Source organism: Mus musculus, chromosome 14, assembly GCF_000001635.26.
Source record: "Mus musculus strain C57BL/6J chromosome 14, GRCm38.p6 C57BL/6J".
NCBI classification, from domain to species: Eukaryota; Metazoa; Chordata; class Mammalia; order Rodentia; family Muridae; genus Mus; species Mus musculus.
This window is the reverse complement of record NC_000080.6, coordinates 13,929,961-13,948,120: the sequence shown is the minus strand read 5'-3', so window position 1 is coordinate 13,948,120 and position 18,160 is coordinate 13,929,961. Positions and strand designations below refer to the sequence as shown.

Sequence of the window (18,160 nt, the reverse complement as noted above, 5' to 3'; positions counted from 1 at the left end):
CTTGTGTTAATGGAATTCGTTTAATATGACTCAGTGTCATCCTAGTTCTCCTTAGCAGTCCCTTCCCCACTCTCAGACACCCCCCACTGACATTAAGTATCTCTTAATGGTACTTGTTAATTAGGTACCACGCCTTGCTGTCTTGCAGGGCAAGATGTTCAGTTAAGCCTGGCCTTGGGAGCTTCTGAGACAGAAAAGGCGAGTCTGCCCACTACCTGCATTTGAAGCTTGCCTACGGTCAGCTCTGATTTCTGGAGAATGGCTTCCATGCTCCGCTTCTTCTTTTTAAGTGCTGGGAAGTGTGGTCTCTTTTTTGATGAATATTGTGCCTATTGTCAAAATGCAAAACATGCCATTAAGATATGTGTCAGTTCTGCACTAGCAACCAGTAGCCCCCCTCGGACATTCTCTTGATAAGTCATTGTTTGCCAGGTAACAGTTGAAATTCATATTCATATTCTCTGCACACCCTGTATTTCCTTTGTGCCCAGAGTACTCTTTAAAGAGTTCTATAGGATGCAGAGAAATGAGATTATTTGGTTCATAAGGATAGACAGTGTCAGGGAAAAAAGCAAGTCATTGGAAAAGACAACAGTTTGTTCAGCCTGCAGAACACATTGCACACTGGGTTGACACGGGCCATTGCCACAAAAAAACTCATTACACTGAATCCAGTTTTCAGTTTTTCTTGTGTCTCTGGGTTTTCTTACCTCCATGGCAGTCCAGAAATAAAGAAGCCTTGCCTGGATTCTTCTTGACCATGCTTGGCACTTTACCCCTGTCCCTGGTTTACTGATTACAAGTACCTGCCCCAATAACATCACTGTGGGAACTCATTCCTGGGTGCTGAAACCTGCTGGCCCCTCTCTCCATTCCCCTTGTACTTGATCAGCTGTGCAGAAAGTGGTTCTGAGGTCATGTTTAGGCCCTACACTTTGAAAGCCTCAGAGCCATCATTGAGTGCCTGCTAGTTGACCCACACTGAACTTGCCCTGATCCATCTAAAGATCCCATTTGGGTCTTTGGGTTTTTATTTTGACTCCAGATTTTGCCATATAAGCCCAAGCAAGCCTGGAACTTACCATGTGCCCCAGTCTGGGTACACATGCACACACACACACACACACACACACGTCTCCTGAGTGCCAGGAGTAGAGGTATGCACCGCATCATGCTAAGTACGATTCTAAAGCATCTACGGTAATTGGTGGTTACTAAGTGTTGCTGTGCTTTCCCAGGATAATTATTGCAAAGTTAGGTGCTGAGTCAACCAGGTTGAGTGAGGATGAGTGGCCCGAACAGAACAGGCCTTCTGTAGAGAGCATCTCTACAACCCTACAAGTTTCTGTTTCTGAAGCTTCCTGTTTTCCAAAGGAAGTTTCAAAAGGAACATTTTTATTTGAAATGTCCGACTTTTAAAATCTGGGCAAGTGATTCATACATAATTTTGGGAGCATTCTGAGGGCTAGTTAAAACCCTATATAACCAAGTGCTAACCTCTGATAAAATACAAAACCAAGCTGGGTGTTACTTTTGGTACCTAGAAATCCTTAATTATAGCGAAAAATTTTCATCTTCCTGCCACTGCCATTTATACAATGAGAAGACTCCCCTGTAATCTGTAAACCCAGGAATAGCCTAGAACATAGAGGCACCTGATAACTCAGAAGCAAAATTCAAAACTACTATTGTGTACTAAGAGTGACAGTCAAGAGTATTTGATGGAAACTTCTGCCCCTCTGCAAGGGTAGAACTGTTTATCTGTGGTTTACTGTACAAAACGACACTAGCTACATGTGGTTATTGGTACTTCAGTGGCTATTGTAACTGAGAAACTAGAACTTTTGGGCTTTTTGATATCATTTTTCTGTGAAGCCCTGGCTGTCCTGGAACTCTCTGTAGACCAGGCTGGCCTCCAACTCAGAAATCTGCCAGCCTCTCCCTCCTGGGATTAAAGGTGTGTGTTGCCATCACCACCCCATCTGAGAAACTACATATTTAATTCCATCCATTCAAATTAGTATTGTCACAGGTGGCTATCACACTGTACACTTAATACACAGTATTTAACAATGGAGCTGGGAGGGAGGAGGAGTTTGGCTCATTGATCCAGTATGTGATCGTTATGTGTTAGGCATGAATTCAATTCCCAGAACCACAAAAAAGAAAAAAGAAAGAAAGAAAGAAAACAAAAATGGGAGAAACTATGAATGGGAGCACTCAGCCTTTATTGGAAGCCTGACTCTCCCCCTCACTTTCATCAATTAATAAAGTCCCAGAGTCATCCATAAAGTGAGGCAGTATGACTGCCTGCCTTAGAGAACTGCAGCCATTTTCTGAGTTGAATTTTTTAAGCAATTAGAACACCCTGGGCCTGGTAGTGATGGTGCACACCTTTAATCCCAGCACTCTGGAGGCAGAGGCAGGTGGATTTCTGAGTTCAAGGTCAGCCTGGTATACACAGTGAGTTCCAGGACAACCAGGGCTATACAGAGAAACCCTGTCTAAAAAAAAATAAAATAAAGTACAAAACCAAGTTGGGTGTAATGTCATACACTTTTTCTGTGAATTTGAGACCAGCCTTGTCTGCATAATGAGTTCAGAACCAGCCAGGACTGTATAGTGAGACCCTGTCTAGAAATAAATAATAACATGAGAAAAATACTAGGCCTTAATCTGAACACCTTGGTCTCATATTCTCCAAAGATAAGGGTCAGCCGTATGGATCTGTGGGGACAGGTACCCCGAAGCCTGAGGACCTAAGTTAGAGCCCCCAAGACTCATGGTAAAAGGAGAGAGACAGATAAGGAAAACTTTTCACATGTTGTACAAAGCCCCGTCACAAATAAACATGTAATAAAAATAAAATACCTGGGTGTGGTGGTACCTGGGAGGCAGAGGCAGGCAGACCACTGAGTTTGAGCCCACTCTGGTCAACAGAATGAGTTCCAAGCTAGCCAGGAACTCAAGAAAACCCTATCCTAAAGGAAAGAAAAACAAAACAACAACAAAAAACAAAACAAAAAGATATCCTTCGTTTAGATTCCGGCTCATCCAATTTTTAAAAATTTTTTATTTTATGTCCATTGCTGTGCCTGCATATATGGCTGTGTGAAGGTGTCAGATACGCTGGGACTGGCACAGTTATGAGCTGCCTTGTGGGTGTAATTGGGCAACACCACCATGCACATAGCATCTAGGTCAGCCACATTCCTACTGTGTGACCTCAACTTTTGAACAATTCATTGAGTATTCACAAAGGTCCAAATTAATGTAGGGCAGACTGGAAGAGCTGAATAATTTGAACTCAGAAGTAGAAAGATCTGATCTGGAAATTACCCTTATTGTACCTTAAATTCTTGGAAGCACAAGCAGAGGGTGCACGGGGTTACTCTGGGTGAATGAAGTTAGAAAATGGTTTTGTCAAGACACAGTGTGGTGGTGTAATATCCAAAATAAGTTCAAGACCACCTAGCCCCTTCCCCTCCTAAGGGACTTTCAGAAACATAACAGTCAAAATGACTGAGTCTACAGCTGCCAAAACAAAATGAACTGTTCTCAGAAAAATAACCATAACAAGATAGCAGCTCCCAGAGAAATCACCTTACCTCGCCCCACACTGAATTCTGAGAAACAAAAACCACAAGCCACCTTGACCTTGTCGATAGTTGTGACGTTAATAGCTGACCCATAAGTTCAAAATGTACTATTACTTTGCTGACCAAGTCATAATAACCTACCATGGGGGCAAACAAAGTGAGTCACTAGGCCAAAGGTAGTCACTATGCAAACCAACCAATGCCTGAAAAGGCTACTTGCTACACCAATTAGAATGAACCAGCTATGTTGTTTCCCAAATCTGCCCCTTACAAGGTATATAAAGTGTGTTCTTTCTTTGTTCTGGGTCTCTCCTCTGGCATGTGTGCTGAGAGGAGGGTCCCCAACATGTTGGATCAATAAAAATCCTCATGCAGTTTGCATCAATGATGGTCTCTGTGGTTTTTGTGTGTGAGGGTCTTTTGACAAACTCCAACAGTGGTTTAAATAGGTTTGGCCCCCATAGACTCCTATATTTAAATGCTTGGCTCACAGGGAGTGACATTATTAGGTGTGTCCTTGTTGGAATGGGTGTGGCCTTCTTAGGGGAAGTCCGTCACTGTGGGTATGGGCTGTGAGATCCAATGTTCAAGCTCCGGCCAATGCAGAGGAGATCCTGGCTGCCTTTGGATCAATATGTAGAATTCTCAGTTCCTTCTCCAGCACTTTCTCTGCCATGCTTCCTGCCATGATAATGGACTGAACCTCTAAAACTATAAGCTAGCCCCAATTAAATGCTGTCCTTTATAAGAGTTGCTTTGGTCATGGTGTCTCTTCACAGCAATGAAGACACCCAGAGAAACCAATTTATGTAGGTCTTTCGAAGCAAGTTGATGCTAGCACCTTACCTTCTGCAGCCCTGAAGGAAGTGATGTCACAGATAATCGCTTGGTGGTTCTCTTGGCGCGGAGAAGCCCATTTCCTCCAGTTACCTCTTCTGTCTCTGCTTCTACAACATCAAGCTGTATTGTTGCTTAAAGAGGAGGAAGAAGAGGAGAAAAGACTATGTCAAGATCACAGTTGCAAACAGTCTTCCTAAGCAAAATAGTTAGGAAGCTGCATATAACACCGCTGTGGACAGATGGTGTTATATGCAGCTCTACTGCCTTGGAAACTTTATTCCTTGGATTGAAAATAAAAAACAGATTTGCTTTTCTGGTGTTAGGATTTCTGCTCTACATAGTTGTCACATGTAATGGCCATAGTCTTGACATAGTGATTTCTTCTTTAGACACATAACTTTGTCCTGCCTGGTTCTCACTTTGGCCATGAGGGATTAGGAAAAGGAACCTTCAACTATGAGGGTTGAGTCAGTGTCATGAAGCAGACTTTACATTTGTTCTCCTGAAATGCTACCAAGACTCAGTCACTCACACACCATAGTATGGATGTCTCATATCTAGGAGCCTTTTCTTAAACATTTTTTAAAGATTTATTCATTTTATGTATGAGTGCATCAAGTGTATAGTGCTTGCTGAGGCCTGTAGATGGCATCAGATTGCCTGTAACTGGAGTTACAGACTGTTATGAGCCCCCATGTGGGTACTAAGAAATGTTCCTGGGTCCTTTAAAAGTAGCAAATGCAGGGGCTGGAGAGATGGCTCAGTGGTTAAGAGTACTGACAGCTCTTCCAAAGGTCCTGAGGTCAAATCCCAACCACACAGTGGCTTACAATCATCCTTAATAACATCTGACACCCTCTCCTGGTGTGTCTGAAGACAGCTACAGTGTACTTACATATAAAAATAAAAAAATCTCTTTTTTTTTTGGGGGGGGGGTTGAGACAGGGTTTCTCTGTGTAGCCCTGGCTGTCCTGGAACTCACTTTGTAGACCAGGCTGGCCTCGAACTCAGAAACCCGCCTGCCTCTGCCTCCCGAGTGCTGGGATTAAAGGCGTGTGCCACCACACCCAGCTAAAATAAATCTTAAAAAAAAAAAAAAAAGTAGCAAGTGCTCTCATGAGCCAGCCTCTCCGTCTCCAAGTAGAAAGCATTCTTTAGTATTTCCTTGTGTAAGTTCAATCTCAACTCAGTAGACATAAAGGCAAATTCAAATGCTACCATAGGTCTAGTGAGATGGCTCAGTGGGTAAAGCCACTTGCCACCAAGCCTAAGTTCAATCCCCAGGCCCCATGTGGTAGAAAGAGAGAAGCAACTTTCGTAAGTTGTCCTCTGACCTCCCCAGGTACACGAATATACACACAGAGACACACACAGTATATTGACGTATATGTAGGCAAAACATCCATTTGCATTAAATAGAAAATACAAATACTAAATAATTTAATAAAGCAAGATAATAAAGTGATACCATAGCTGTGTAAGTAAGATGGCCAATTAGAAGCTGCCTCCATGTGACCAGTAAAGAAAAAGAACTAGAATATGAAAAAGTATGTTGTATTTCAAAGACAGAGAAGAGCATTTAAGAAATCCACAAAAGACAGCCAAAACGTGCACTGAAAATGGCTGGTAATATACCAAAAGGATTAAGCTAAGCTGAACACAGGTTCCAGTGCCAGGTGTCCCATTGAGCTGGGGAGGAGCAAAAGCTCATGTAGGCAACCCTGGAGAGAAGAGATGGGCAGGTCGTCCTCAAGGTAGGCCTGCAGTCCTCACATGCATCAGAAATGTAGGTTTTATTGAGACATATTTCCTTTATCACCAAGTCAGTGGCTGAGAGGAATTCTACTTCTTGTCAATCTATATGACTCCAAGGGTAGTGGTGAAGAACCATAGCTTACAACTTAGCTAATGTGGGACTCTGAGAAGAACCTAAGTTTAACCTGCCACACACATCCTCGAGAGTTTGAGGCACCTCTAGGGGACATTTGTGGCAAGCAAGAGGACATGATGTTGACAAACTGAAAAGTGCTGGTAGTGGAGAGCTTGGCTCAGGCACAGGAAAAGGGAGCCTCACTCTTGGCAATAGCCCTACACCTAAGGTCAGCAGGCAGATCAACTTCTGGACTCACATATCTGCCATACTCAGCATTTAAACCCAGTTTAGACTCTGTCTCAAAAGTAAATACACAGACAAAAATTTAAAAATCAGTAGCTAAATGTCTGATTATATAGACCAATAGCAGAATTGCATCACCTCAAACTAAAACATATATGTCTAACTAAGCAACACATAGTTAGGATTCGAATACCGCTCTTGTCTGGCTGAAGACAAGGATGAGAGTATACCGGTTACTAGGTGAACATCAGAACTGATGCTGAGAATCAGAACTTGGCTTTCCAAATTTGACAATTATTTAAGAGATATGGGAAGCTCATTTTTCAAGAGAGAGGATCATTTTAAAACTTCGTCTTATTTTGATTTGTGTCTTTATAAAAACACATTGCACATTTGACATGACAACACTTTGACTAGCATTCCCAACATTGTGGTATGATCACTAAGTACCACTCTGTAGGTAATTGGCTGTCGGGAGACGATCATTTAGCTTTATCAAACTTCTGCACTTGGCCCTTTCCTGTGCCCTTTAATATTCCTTTGCCCCTAATTTCTGTTGACCCTAAGAAATCAGTAAGACGGTGAATGTATCCTTGGATTATGGAGTCTGTGACACACAACTCAGTTATCGTTAAAATAGGCATGTGTTTTCTGATGCTAACTTCATTCAGAGTAAATTTATTGAACACTTACTCTTCTGTGCCATGCATACATATATTTCTTACCATATCCATTGGTTGAATTGACTTAAGATTGGGTTAACAGAACAATGGCCTATGAGCCAAAGCAGTTTACTGCTTGTACCTATAAATACATTTTTATCAGAATGTTGTCACACTAAAAAAATAAAAAAGTGTTGGGTGGTGGTGCGTCATGCCATTAATCCCAGCTCTTAGAAAGCAGGGGCAGGCAGATCTCTGATTTTGTAAAGTGAGTTTCAGCACAGACAGGGCTACACAAAGAAACCATGCCTAGATAGATAGATAGATAGATAGATAGATAGATAGATAGATAGATAGATAGATAGATAGAATTAAAATCTTACTGACAATGTAGGAATCAATTAGAAAGATGAAGAGATGGCCCACAGAATGGGAAGAAATATTTGCCAGCTACACATCAGACAATATTGTATACAATAATATAATACAATATTAATATAATATTGAAATAACTTCTATAAAGACCTTTAATAATTATAGGGAATGTCGGTACATGCCTTTCTTTAGTCCTTGTATTCAAGAGCCAGAAGCAGGTGAATTTCTGTGAGGTTAAAGCTAGCTGGTGTTACATAGTGAGTTTCAGGCCAGCCATGGCTATATAGTGAGACTGTCCAGGGGGAGACTCCAAAATTAAACATTAGATATGCAAATCATTCAATCAACAAGAGTGCTAAAGAATGGCATAAATAGTCCTCAAAAGAAAAGAATGTCCAATAAATATTGGAAAAGGTATTCAACATCCTTAGCCATTGGGGAAATGTACTCATCTCACTGCAATAAATAAATAAATAAATAAACAAACAAAACAAAAACAAAGGACGAGTGATTGTGAAGACATAGAGAAAAAGGAACAGTATTCACAACTGGTGGGATGTAAACTGTTATAACCACTGTAGCAATCAGGATGGAAAGAGGATGGAAGGAGAGAGTACTGAAAGAGATAATTGGAATGGGGATGAGGGGGTGCATCTCTGGATGACCTAGAAACCTTGGACAATGAAACTCCAAGGAATCGATGAGGGTGACACTAGATAAGATTCCTAGCAATGGGGGGATATGGAACCTGAAATGGCCATCTTCTGTAACCAGGCAAGACTTAAGAAAAAAAAAAAAAAGATGTACTTATTTATGTCATGTATGTGGTTACACTGTCGCTGTCTGCAGACATACAGCAGAAGAGGTCATCAGATACTCACTACAGATGGTTGTGAGCCACCATGTGGTTACTGGGAATTGAACTCGGGACCTTTGGAAGAGCAGCCAGTGCTCTTAACCACTGTGCTATTTCTCTAGCCCCCAGGCAAGACTTTTAATGGAGGGATGAGGACACCAACCCAGCCACAAAACCTTCAACCTTCAATTTGTCCTGCCTACAAGATATGCAGGGGTGAAGATGGAGCAGAAATTGAGGGAATGGCCCAGGTTGAGAAACATACCAGGAGAGAGAATCCATCCCTGACCCTACTAATGATATTCTGTCATACTTGCAGACAGGAGCCTAGCATAACTGTCATCTGAGGGGATTCACACAACTGATGGAAACAGATGCAGAGACCTACAGATAAACATTAGGAGGAGCTTGGAGAATCTTGGGGAAGATAGGAAAGAAGGATTTGAAAGAACTAGAGGGATCAAGGACACCACAGCAAAACCAACAGAATCAACTAACCTGGGCACATAGGGGCTCACAGAGACTGAACTACCAACCAGAAAGCATGCATGGAATGGGTGATTTCCTTTGCCCTTCGTGCATATTATATGTGTGTAAAACTAATACATATATAAAATAGTTCATCATGTGGGACTCCTAAATCCTAACAGCAGGACCAGGAGTTGTCTGGCTCTGCTGCCTGCCTTTGAATCCCTTTTCCTAGCTAGGCTGCCTTGTCTTGCCACAATAGGAGATGTATCTAGTCTTCTGGCCTCCCCTTTTCTGAAGAGAAAGGCAAAGGGAATAGATGTATAGATGTAGAGGTGGTGACAGGGAGGGACTGGGAGGAGAGGAGGGAGGGGAAGCTGTGATCCAGATGTAAAGAAATTAATTAATTTTCAAAAAATGTTATTTGAAACTCAAAGAAAAGGAATCAGGATGAAGATTTCTCCAAAAACTAACACTAGAATCATGTTATGTTCCAGCTTTATCATTCCTGTATACATTCCATAGGGATGCTTGTAATGAAAAAGTATAACGCAAAAGCAAAATCTAGGCCTTTAGGCCCAGGCTAGAGAATATGACCTCTGTGACTCAATGCTCCAAGTTATGCTAATCATAAAACAGATAGCGACATTCCTCCACCCACCTGCTTCCTGGGTTCAAGGAGTGTTCATTCAAAGAAAGTCACCCTGACCCACCCTGACCATTGCTGGAACCCGCTATGCAAATGTGCTATTGTTAGGGGCTCTTAGAAATTGTCTTGAGAAATAACTGGCACAATTACCAGGTATTCCTTGTGACTCTTATGACTTTGCACTTCCTTGTGACTCTTAACTGGTATTTTTGGTATTTTCCAACAATGCCCTCCCTACCTCCTTGAGTTGTGGTTTCTTCCTTTAAATACCCCCTTACACAGCTACTCAGGGTGCCACGGTCCTCTACCCCTGTGTGATGTATGACTGTGGGCCCGAGAGCGCTCTTGAATAAAAGTCCTCGTGCAGTTTGCAGTAAGACCATTTCTCGTGAGTGATTTGGGGTGTTGCTTCTCCTGAGTCAGAATGTGGGGGAGTCCTCACGTTGTGGGTCTTTCAGTACATCCTTGTTTATTGGTGCAGTATTCATAATAGCCGATAGATGGAATAAGAATAGATGTCTACCAACAGATCAATGGATAAACAAAATGGGGCACAAAACATATTGTTCAGTCACAAAGAAGAATGACATTCACAGGAAAATGAATGAAACTGGAAACCACAATGTTAAATGAAATAAGACATATTTGGAAAGACAAGCAATGCACATTTTTCTTCATATGTAAAATATGAGTGGAAACACACAGAGATGCCTGCATGCCTGTGCATACACAGACATGCAGAGAGAGAGAGAGAGAGAGAGAGAGAGAGAGAGAGAGAGAGAGAGAGAGAGAGAATCAGAGGGGGAGACTATATCTAAAGGGAGGGAAATGAGAAACAAGAGAGAACAGCGGGATATACATGTTTTGGAAACAAGAAACATTTCATAGCATAATGCCAAGGTGAGTGGTGGGGGAGGCACAACACAGGTGAGTGCTCCTGGTGCTGGCCACACTGGGATCTGTCCACAACGGATTTATTTTCTGCTCCATTAATCTGTAGGCACTCCACCTAACACCAGCAATGGTGACCTTGGTAGGGACAGAATGACATGTTTCCTGCCCCTGAGATAAGGCCAACAGGCATGGACCTCCACCAAGGTCGATGCCTACTATGGGCATAAGGTTTGCTTGTGTAACAATGTACATGTTTGTACATTCCTCTGAGGAATGTCTTCCCTGTTAACATTAATGACTCCATGATAATCAGACAGCATGAGTCAGGGAGGCAAAGGTGTGGCTAATGTCTCAGCAAAATGGTAAATGCTGGGACCTTCAGGATACCCCTTTAAGGCTGTGGAAAAGAACTCTAAACACATTAATTAGAAAAGAATATATAATTTCTCAACTATGCAAAAATAGAAGGCTGTGATATGAATTGTATGAGGACCTGAAAGAACCTAGTGGGGAAACCCCCACTCATGTCTCGAGTCGGCGAGCACCCAGGGAATCACGAGAGACCGTCTTGATGCAAACACACGAGGAAGTTTAATGATGGAGCTCTGGGCCTACATGTATCTCACACAGGAGATAGCAATTGTCGACCACAAGGCTCGAAAGCTAGAGGTTTTTAAAGAAACAGGTCTGGGGCTGGGGAGGAATTGGCGCGGTTTCACATGATTGGTTCATTTAATCATCAGCAAACTGTACGTGCAGATCAAGGTAACAGCAGAGCATCTGGTTAACATTTAACACATGTCAGATGGGCGAGAGATAGGGAGGCACCAGGCCAGTCTGGACATGTCTTTGCATTCTCTTTATCTTTATGGCTAAGTAGCCTCAGGAATGTCTTAATGACGGACCTGCCTGGGCATGTCCTGACCTGTTCTGCTATGTTCTCAGTCCCAGGCTTCAAAGCTCACAAACAACTCTTTGGGCTATTACATGAATCACAGATCTCAAGTTTAATTTTATTTCATTCCCCTCTTCTTCTACTAAATAATTCTAATCTTAGAATTTCACAAGTCTATATTTCTATGTGGAGAATAGAAATAATACTCTTCTTTTATCTTAACTATAGGTTGGTATTGACGCTGGAGGACCATAAGCTGTACTGCATTTACTCTATCTTTAACATGGGAACAAAAACAGAATAAGAAGGGATAGTAAACAGGCTTGAGGGTCTGGGCATGATGCAGGTGCACATAGATCTCCGACTGGAACTGGTGAGATGTCTTTGGGGTACCCAGCTCGTTTGCTGTAGCCAGTTGTGACCAGACTTCTTTCTATACCACCTGCAAGCCTTTTAACTTAGCATACAGATTATTATTATAAGAACATGTAGGTTTAAACACATCATTTAAGACAGTGATGGGCATGGGAGCCCCATAAAGGATCTCAAAAAGAGTAAGGCTGAATCAAGAGGGAGTATTTTCAGCTCTAAATAGGGCCTGGGGAAGGAGAAGTGAGTCTTTGCCAGTCTCTATGGTTAATTTTGTCAAGGTTTCTTTTAGAGTTGTATTTATCCTCTACCTGTCCCAAGCTTTGGGGCCTGTATGCACAATGTAACTTTTAATCAGTCTCTAATATCTTAGCCAGTCCCTGACTTACCTTGGCAACAAAGGCAGGTCTGTTAACCACACCTTTTAATTTCTTGGCCCCCAAGTGGGTCAAGTAATGTAAGTTGGTAACATATTTGCGTCCTTCTTCCCATGGGAGGACTAGTTTTTCTTCTTCTGTTTCTACTACTCCATACAGGGTTTCTTTTACCAGTCCATAACTTGATAGTCCTCAGACTGTCAGGATCATTGCTCTTTGGGTCGCCTGTTTGGCGGTTAGATCTGCCATCTGATTTCTTTTAGCCACAGCATCTTAGGTCTTTCTCTGCATATGTCAACAGCCCTCTTTGTCTGTATATTGCTCCGTACAGTGGCAAAAGCATACCTGCTGTCAGTGTAGACTTTCTTTTTGCCATTCATAGAGCTTGTATCAAAGCCACAAGTTCAGCTTTCTGGGCCGACGTCCCTTCAGGGAGGCTGCTGGCCTAGATCACTTGCTTTCTGTCTACCTGCTGTCCCTGCCTTCCACTTACCTTTGACCATGAAGCTACTGCCATCCCTGTATCCGCTCTAACTCTCAGGCCAAGGCTGATCTGATCCTTCAGATCATTTTGAGTACCAGTTTCTTCTGCCAGAACGTCAGTGCGGTGATGAGTATGTGAAGTCTCAGGCAGTAGGATAGCAGGATTGAGGACAGCAGGGGGATCGAAGGTCACTCGTTTAGTCAACAGAAAGCTCTGATAATGTGTCTGTCGGTCATGGGAACGGTTGGCTAATGCTTTCAAGAGTGTGGGGTGCCATTACAGTTATTTGCTGTCCCAGAGTGAGCTTATCAGCATCCTTGACAAGCAGTGCTATGGCAGCAATAGCTTTCAGACAAGAAAAACCACCTGCTGGCAACAGGGTCTAACTTCTTGGATAGGTAAGCCACTGGCCTTTTTCAAGGTCCCAAAGTCTGAGTAACGACTCCTCTGTCAACCCCTGCTGTCTCTTCCACATAAAGAGTGAAAAGGCTTGGTTAAGTCAGGCAAGGCCATGGCTGGCCATCAGCAGAGCCTTTTTAATTTCTTTAAAGGTTTTCTGGTGATCTGGGGTCCACACAAACACCTCTCCTTCCTTGGTTAGGGGGTATAACGGACAGCTAAGGTTGCCAACCCAGGTATCCAGAGTCTGCAGAAGCCAGAGATGCCCAAGAATTCTCTTACTTGCCTTAGTGTAGTTGGGGTGGGGATCTGAGTTAGTCTTTTTTTCTGGCTTTCTTTAGCCACTACTTTCCATCTCGAAGCATGTATCCCAAATAAGTAACTTCAGTTTGACACAGCTGAGCCTTTTTAGCTGAGGCTTGGTACTCTAACTCACTTAATTTTATTCTTCTAGGATCTTCTGTTGCACAGATTCTCTGTCTAGATCCTGGCTTTTCTTTCTCTCCTATCACTGCAGCCAAGATTCTAGTCAAATTTCTCTCTTGTCTATGATCCCTCCTGTTTTCTCTTTCTTTTGCCTCTTGCCTCTCTCTCTCTCTCTTTCTCTCTCTCTTACTGTTTTTCACTGTTAACCTCTCTATTTGCCACTGTCATCTATCTCCCCTGAGTCTGCAGAAGCTTTGCTTTGCTCTTCCCTACAGTCTAAGCTCACTTCTTTCTAGACCTCTATATACATCTGTCTTCTTTATCCTCTCTCTCTTTTTTTTTCTCCTCTGCACTTTCTTACCGACTTACCCTGTCTTTTTTTCTAACTTTTGTGACAAAACCCTCATTAGAGCCTGGCGATTAGACTTATAGGTGTTCTTTACCTTGGGCAGATGTCTCTCTAGCTGGAGTTTGGAACAGTCTCACTGTTAGTAGCTTAGGGCGGGGCTGCCCTAGAAGAGAAAACACGTGGGGCAGGGAAGGGAGTGCAGCTCTCATATTTGGCTGCTCTGGGCCACTGATATCTCAAAGTGAAAGCACTTTTTCTGTTAACAAGAGGCACTCTGGTACTGTCAAAGCATGAAGACCGGCAGGTGGGATGTAGGGGAAAGGAGAACATAATTAGGCAGGTATAAGAAGCAGCCAGGGAACTCGTAGTGATCCTGGCCCACCACTCTCACAGTCTCTTTCTCTTCTTCCTGTCTATCCATCCCACAGCGGTGGGAGGGTGGGGGAGGTCGGCGCACGTGGGCTCTGGGGAGCGGAGGAATCAGCAGGCCCCCAGTGGGGGGAGGCCCAGACACTTGGGGGCGGCGGGAGAGGTGGCAACTCTGGATGCTAGTCGGCCCTTCCCCAGCTGTGGCAGGCATCACGGCAGCTCTAGGGAGCCCAGGGGGCTGGCTTGGGGCCCTGCGGGCCTCACCCCTCTTCCACTTTGTCTGTCTTGTGGGCAGTAAAGTGCGTGGTGGTGGTGGGGCGGGCGTCCCAGGGAAACCTCCCTGTCGGTGTTCTCCCCACCTGGTCTGCCCCCCTCCCGGGCCGTGGTTTTCTACGCAGCACCTCGCCTTGGCCAGCGCCTGCACTCTTTTTTAGGCTGTGACTTCAGCGTCTCGTTAACTATCAGATGCAACTCACTTGCGGGCACAGCCAGCCTCTGCTGCCATGGTGCCTGCAGAACCCAGAAGTGAACAGCAGGCAATCAGAAGGTTTGTGTGCTGCTCTGCACCGAGCCCTAGCCACACACCACCGCGCCACCACAGCACTGAAGCCGGGAGCCCCCAGCCCGGCCCTACTCAGGCAGCCAGGCTCAGGGATGAGGCCACGTCCCAAAGCGCTGCCAGGTCTGTGCAGCCCGGGGCACACAGGGGAGCAGGCCCGCCCCGCGGGAAAGCAGCACCAAGTTGTTTTTCTTAACTATCACTGATAAATTCTGTCCTAATATCAGTCCAAGTCCACAGTCAGAGACAAAGGGGTTGACACTGTCTGTCCCATAACAAAAATCAGAAAAAAACAGGAGCAAAACAAAGACAGAAGACACTAGTACATCTAAACACATACATCTGCGTGTGGACTTACAAGCCAGCCAAAACGAGGGGATGAGGTTCTATATCCACCCACTTCCTGATGGGGGTCGGATTCCACATTGACCCCCCTTCACCCATGGAATGTCTTCCATGGTTGCAGCCTGCAGGCCTTAGGATGTCTCTCTCCCGCAGTCACTAGGTCCTTACGGGCCACAGTGGCAGCTGCCAGAAAACTGAAACCAAACACAAACTCAGTGGAAACCAAACACAAACTCAACGGCACCACACTTAGACAACAGACAACATACAAGACTCACACAAATGTACCTCCAAGGGGTCTTTTGGGGTTCCTGGGTGTCACACAGATCTCGGTGGAACCTCCAAATGAAAGAACCTAGTGGGGAAACCCCCACTCATGTCTCAAGTCGGCGTGCATCTAAGGAATCACGAGAGACCATCTTGATGCAAACACATGAGGTAGTTTAATGATGGAGATCCAGGCCGACACATATCTCACACAGGAGATAGCAATTGTTGACCACAAGGCTCGAAAGCTAGAGGTTTTTAAAGAAACGGGTCTGGGGCTGGGGAGAAATTGGCGCAGTTTCACATGATTGGTTCATTTAATCATCAGCAAACTGTACGTGCAGATCAAGGTAACAGCAGAGCATCTGGTTAACATTTAACCCATGTCAGATGGGCGAGAGATAGGGAGGCACCAGGCCAGTCTGGACATGTCTTTGCATTCTCTTTATCTTTATGGCTAAGTAGCCTCAGGAATGTCTTTAGGACGGGCCTGCCCGGGCATGTCCTGACCTGTTCTGCTATGTTCTCAGTCCCAGGCTTCAAAGCTCACAAACAACTCTTTGGGCTATTACATGAATCACAGGTCTCAAGTTTTATTTTATTTTAGAACTTCTTCACAGATCTGAAGGAACAGAGACAACTGCACTATGACCCAACTTGTCAAAAAGACACAAAGACAAGAAGATACAAATGCAGGCAGATTCCTGAGTTCAGAGTCAGTCTGGGACAGAGCAAATTTAAGTGGAGGTATGGTCAGAATGGTAATCTCAGAACAAGGTCCCACCCAACTAAATTTACAACGGGAAGCAGATCTGTGAATTCTTTTGCAATGTGAAAAAAAAGTGAACTTGCTGTCCTTTTTCTAAGAGTCAAGGGCTAAAGTCAGGGAATGCAGATTTGTGGGATGGTTCAGAGAGAGCCAGGAATAACTGAATTGATATATAAATTAAAAGCCAGCTTTTGGTCTGAGTGAGGTGAGCTAGTAAAAAGCAATAGCAGTTCTTTAGAATTTCTCTGGATAGCAAACACAGCTCTTTTAGAATTCTTTCTGGCTTTCTGATTTTAATCGAAAAACCCCAAATTTACTTTTAGAATTTTTCTAACAGGATTTCTGACTTGGTTAAAAGATCCAAAAACTTTTTATAGCAGCTTTTCTGATTTTGCTCAGAACCCCCATGAGATCCAGAGAGCTTTTAGAATTTTTTCTAGCAGAGAGAGCTGTTTTGAGCAGAAAGTTAGCTCTCTCAAAAAGTTTTTAGGACAGCAAGAGAAAGCTTTCTAGAGCAGAGCAGAGCAGAACACACACACACACACACACACACACACACACACACACACACATACACACAAGGGGGGGGGAGACTGGAAAGCCATCTCATCAGAACCTAGGCCACCAGCTTTAACCCACTATTTGACTTCAAGTTGTTTGATTTCACTGCTCCCAGACCCCTTCTCTCTAAACCTGGAGCAAGCCATGGCTGGTCCTTGGCAGATTTAAATGCTTCTGTGAGTCTGACCATTTCCCTGGATAAGGCTTCATTTTCCAAGCACTTTTTCTTTTCACTCTCCTGCCTTATTTCAAAAATCCTGGTACCAGATGAACCATGTATGCTTGTGCTCGTAACCCTAGGCCCTGTCTGACTAATGATGGTTTACTAGTACAGCTTGTACCTTCTCTATTAGGTCCACCCCAGGTTCCTTGAGATTCTGGGTACCCAGAGTTGGGACTCATCCATACCTCATCCATCAGAACTATGTCCTAATTCCTAAATTTATTGAATCTGGCTTCAATACACCGTCTAAGCAATTGAAATATATATATTTCACAAAACAAAACCCTCCTTCCTTCCAGTTTTCCTTAATCTAAGCTTTATCTCCCCCACCCATGTTATTTAAGTATCTTGCTTCTATGTACGTAACAGGTCTAAGTCTGTTGGGGTCAGCACTGAAGTGCACACACACCTGCTCTGGTCAATGGCTCCTCTGAGCCAAGTCATTGATCTAACCACTCCTGAGGTATGTACAGATCATTTGTCCATGAATTTGACTCCATTCTGGGATATAAGCAACACGTGGCTGTTTGCCATCTTAAGTATGGGATAATATAGAAGGTAGAACCATAGCACCAGCACCATCTTGATTAAGAGCAACCACAGGACTGGAAGCCATCATTGTTATGGAAAGATGTGTGGCTTCACAGACATCCTACCTAGGAAAAGCAACATGTGATCTGAGCTGACCAAAGAAACATGTCTCCAAAAATACTTTCATGTTCTATAATGATACACCATATAAAGGTCAGAAAAGTTCCCAGTCTCTTTGTGAACCATGTTTATGAATTAAAAGTTTGATTTGTGTACTCAAAGAGCTTCAATTCAAAACTGTGATTTTTTTTAATGCTCTAAATCTAAAAGAGATAAAAACCTAAAGTCCTAGTCTCATGATAGCTACTTTAATGTGTCAGAAATATATTTGAAGTCATGTTAAGAGCTGACACAGTTAATTACAATACTGTTTTATTTAGCCTCTTGTTTGATGTTTGCAATGTACACTTTAGAGCAGATAGCAAAAAACAAGGATTGTTTAACTCAGATATGCTTGGTAGGTACTAGCCCTCAAACCTGTCGGAGGATCTGCTGACTATGGCATTTAATATGTTTAAACTTATTATTGTGGCAGAATTTTCCCTCTCCAATTACATTAAAATATTAGCGCAGCAGGAGGCCTGTGATTGGACAGGGAAAAAGGATGCCGAGAGAATTGCAGGGACAGAGAGAGACTCAAGGAGGGAGGAGGAGAAGCTAAGATGGTGGCAGACGGATCCCTCATGGTTTTTAAATAGCCACAGGTAGTTATGAATAT

General features: G+C 43.5%; 1 protein-coding gene across 1 annotated transcript in view; it reads right to left on the bottom strand.

Annotated features, from left to right (window-relative positions):
• Gm11100 (predicted gene 11100) overlaps window positions 1–18,160 on the bottom strand; it is a 31,115-nt gene that overhangs the window by 1,438 nt on the left and 11,517 nt on the right. The window contains exons 3-4 of the mRNA NM_001370907.1: window positions 4,446–4,570; window positions 216–329 (exon numbers count right to left, since the gene is read on the bottom strand). Coding sequence (NP_001357836.1) covers window positions 216–329; window positions 4,446–4,570 — 239 coding nt within the window. The remainder of the gene's footprint in view (window positions 1–215; window positions 330–4,445; window positions 4,571–18,160) is intronic.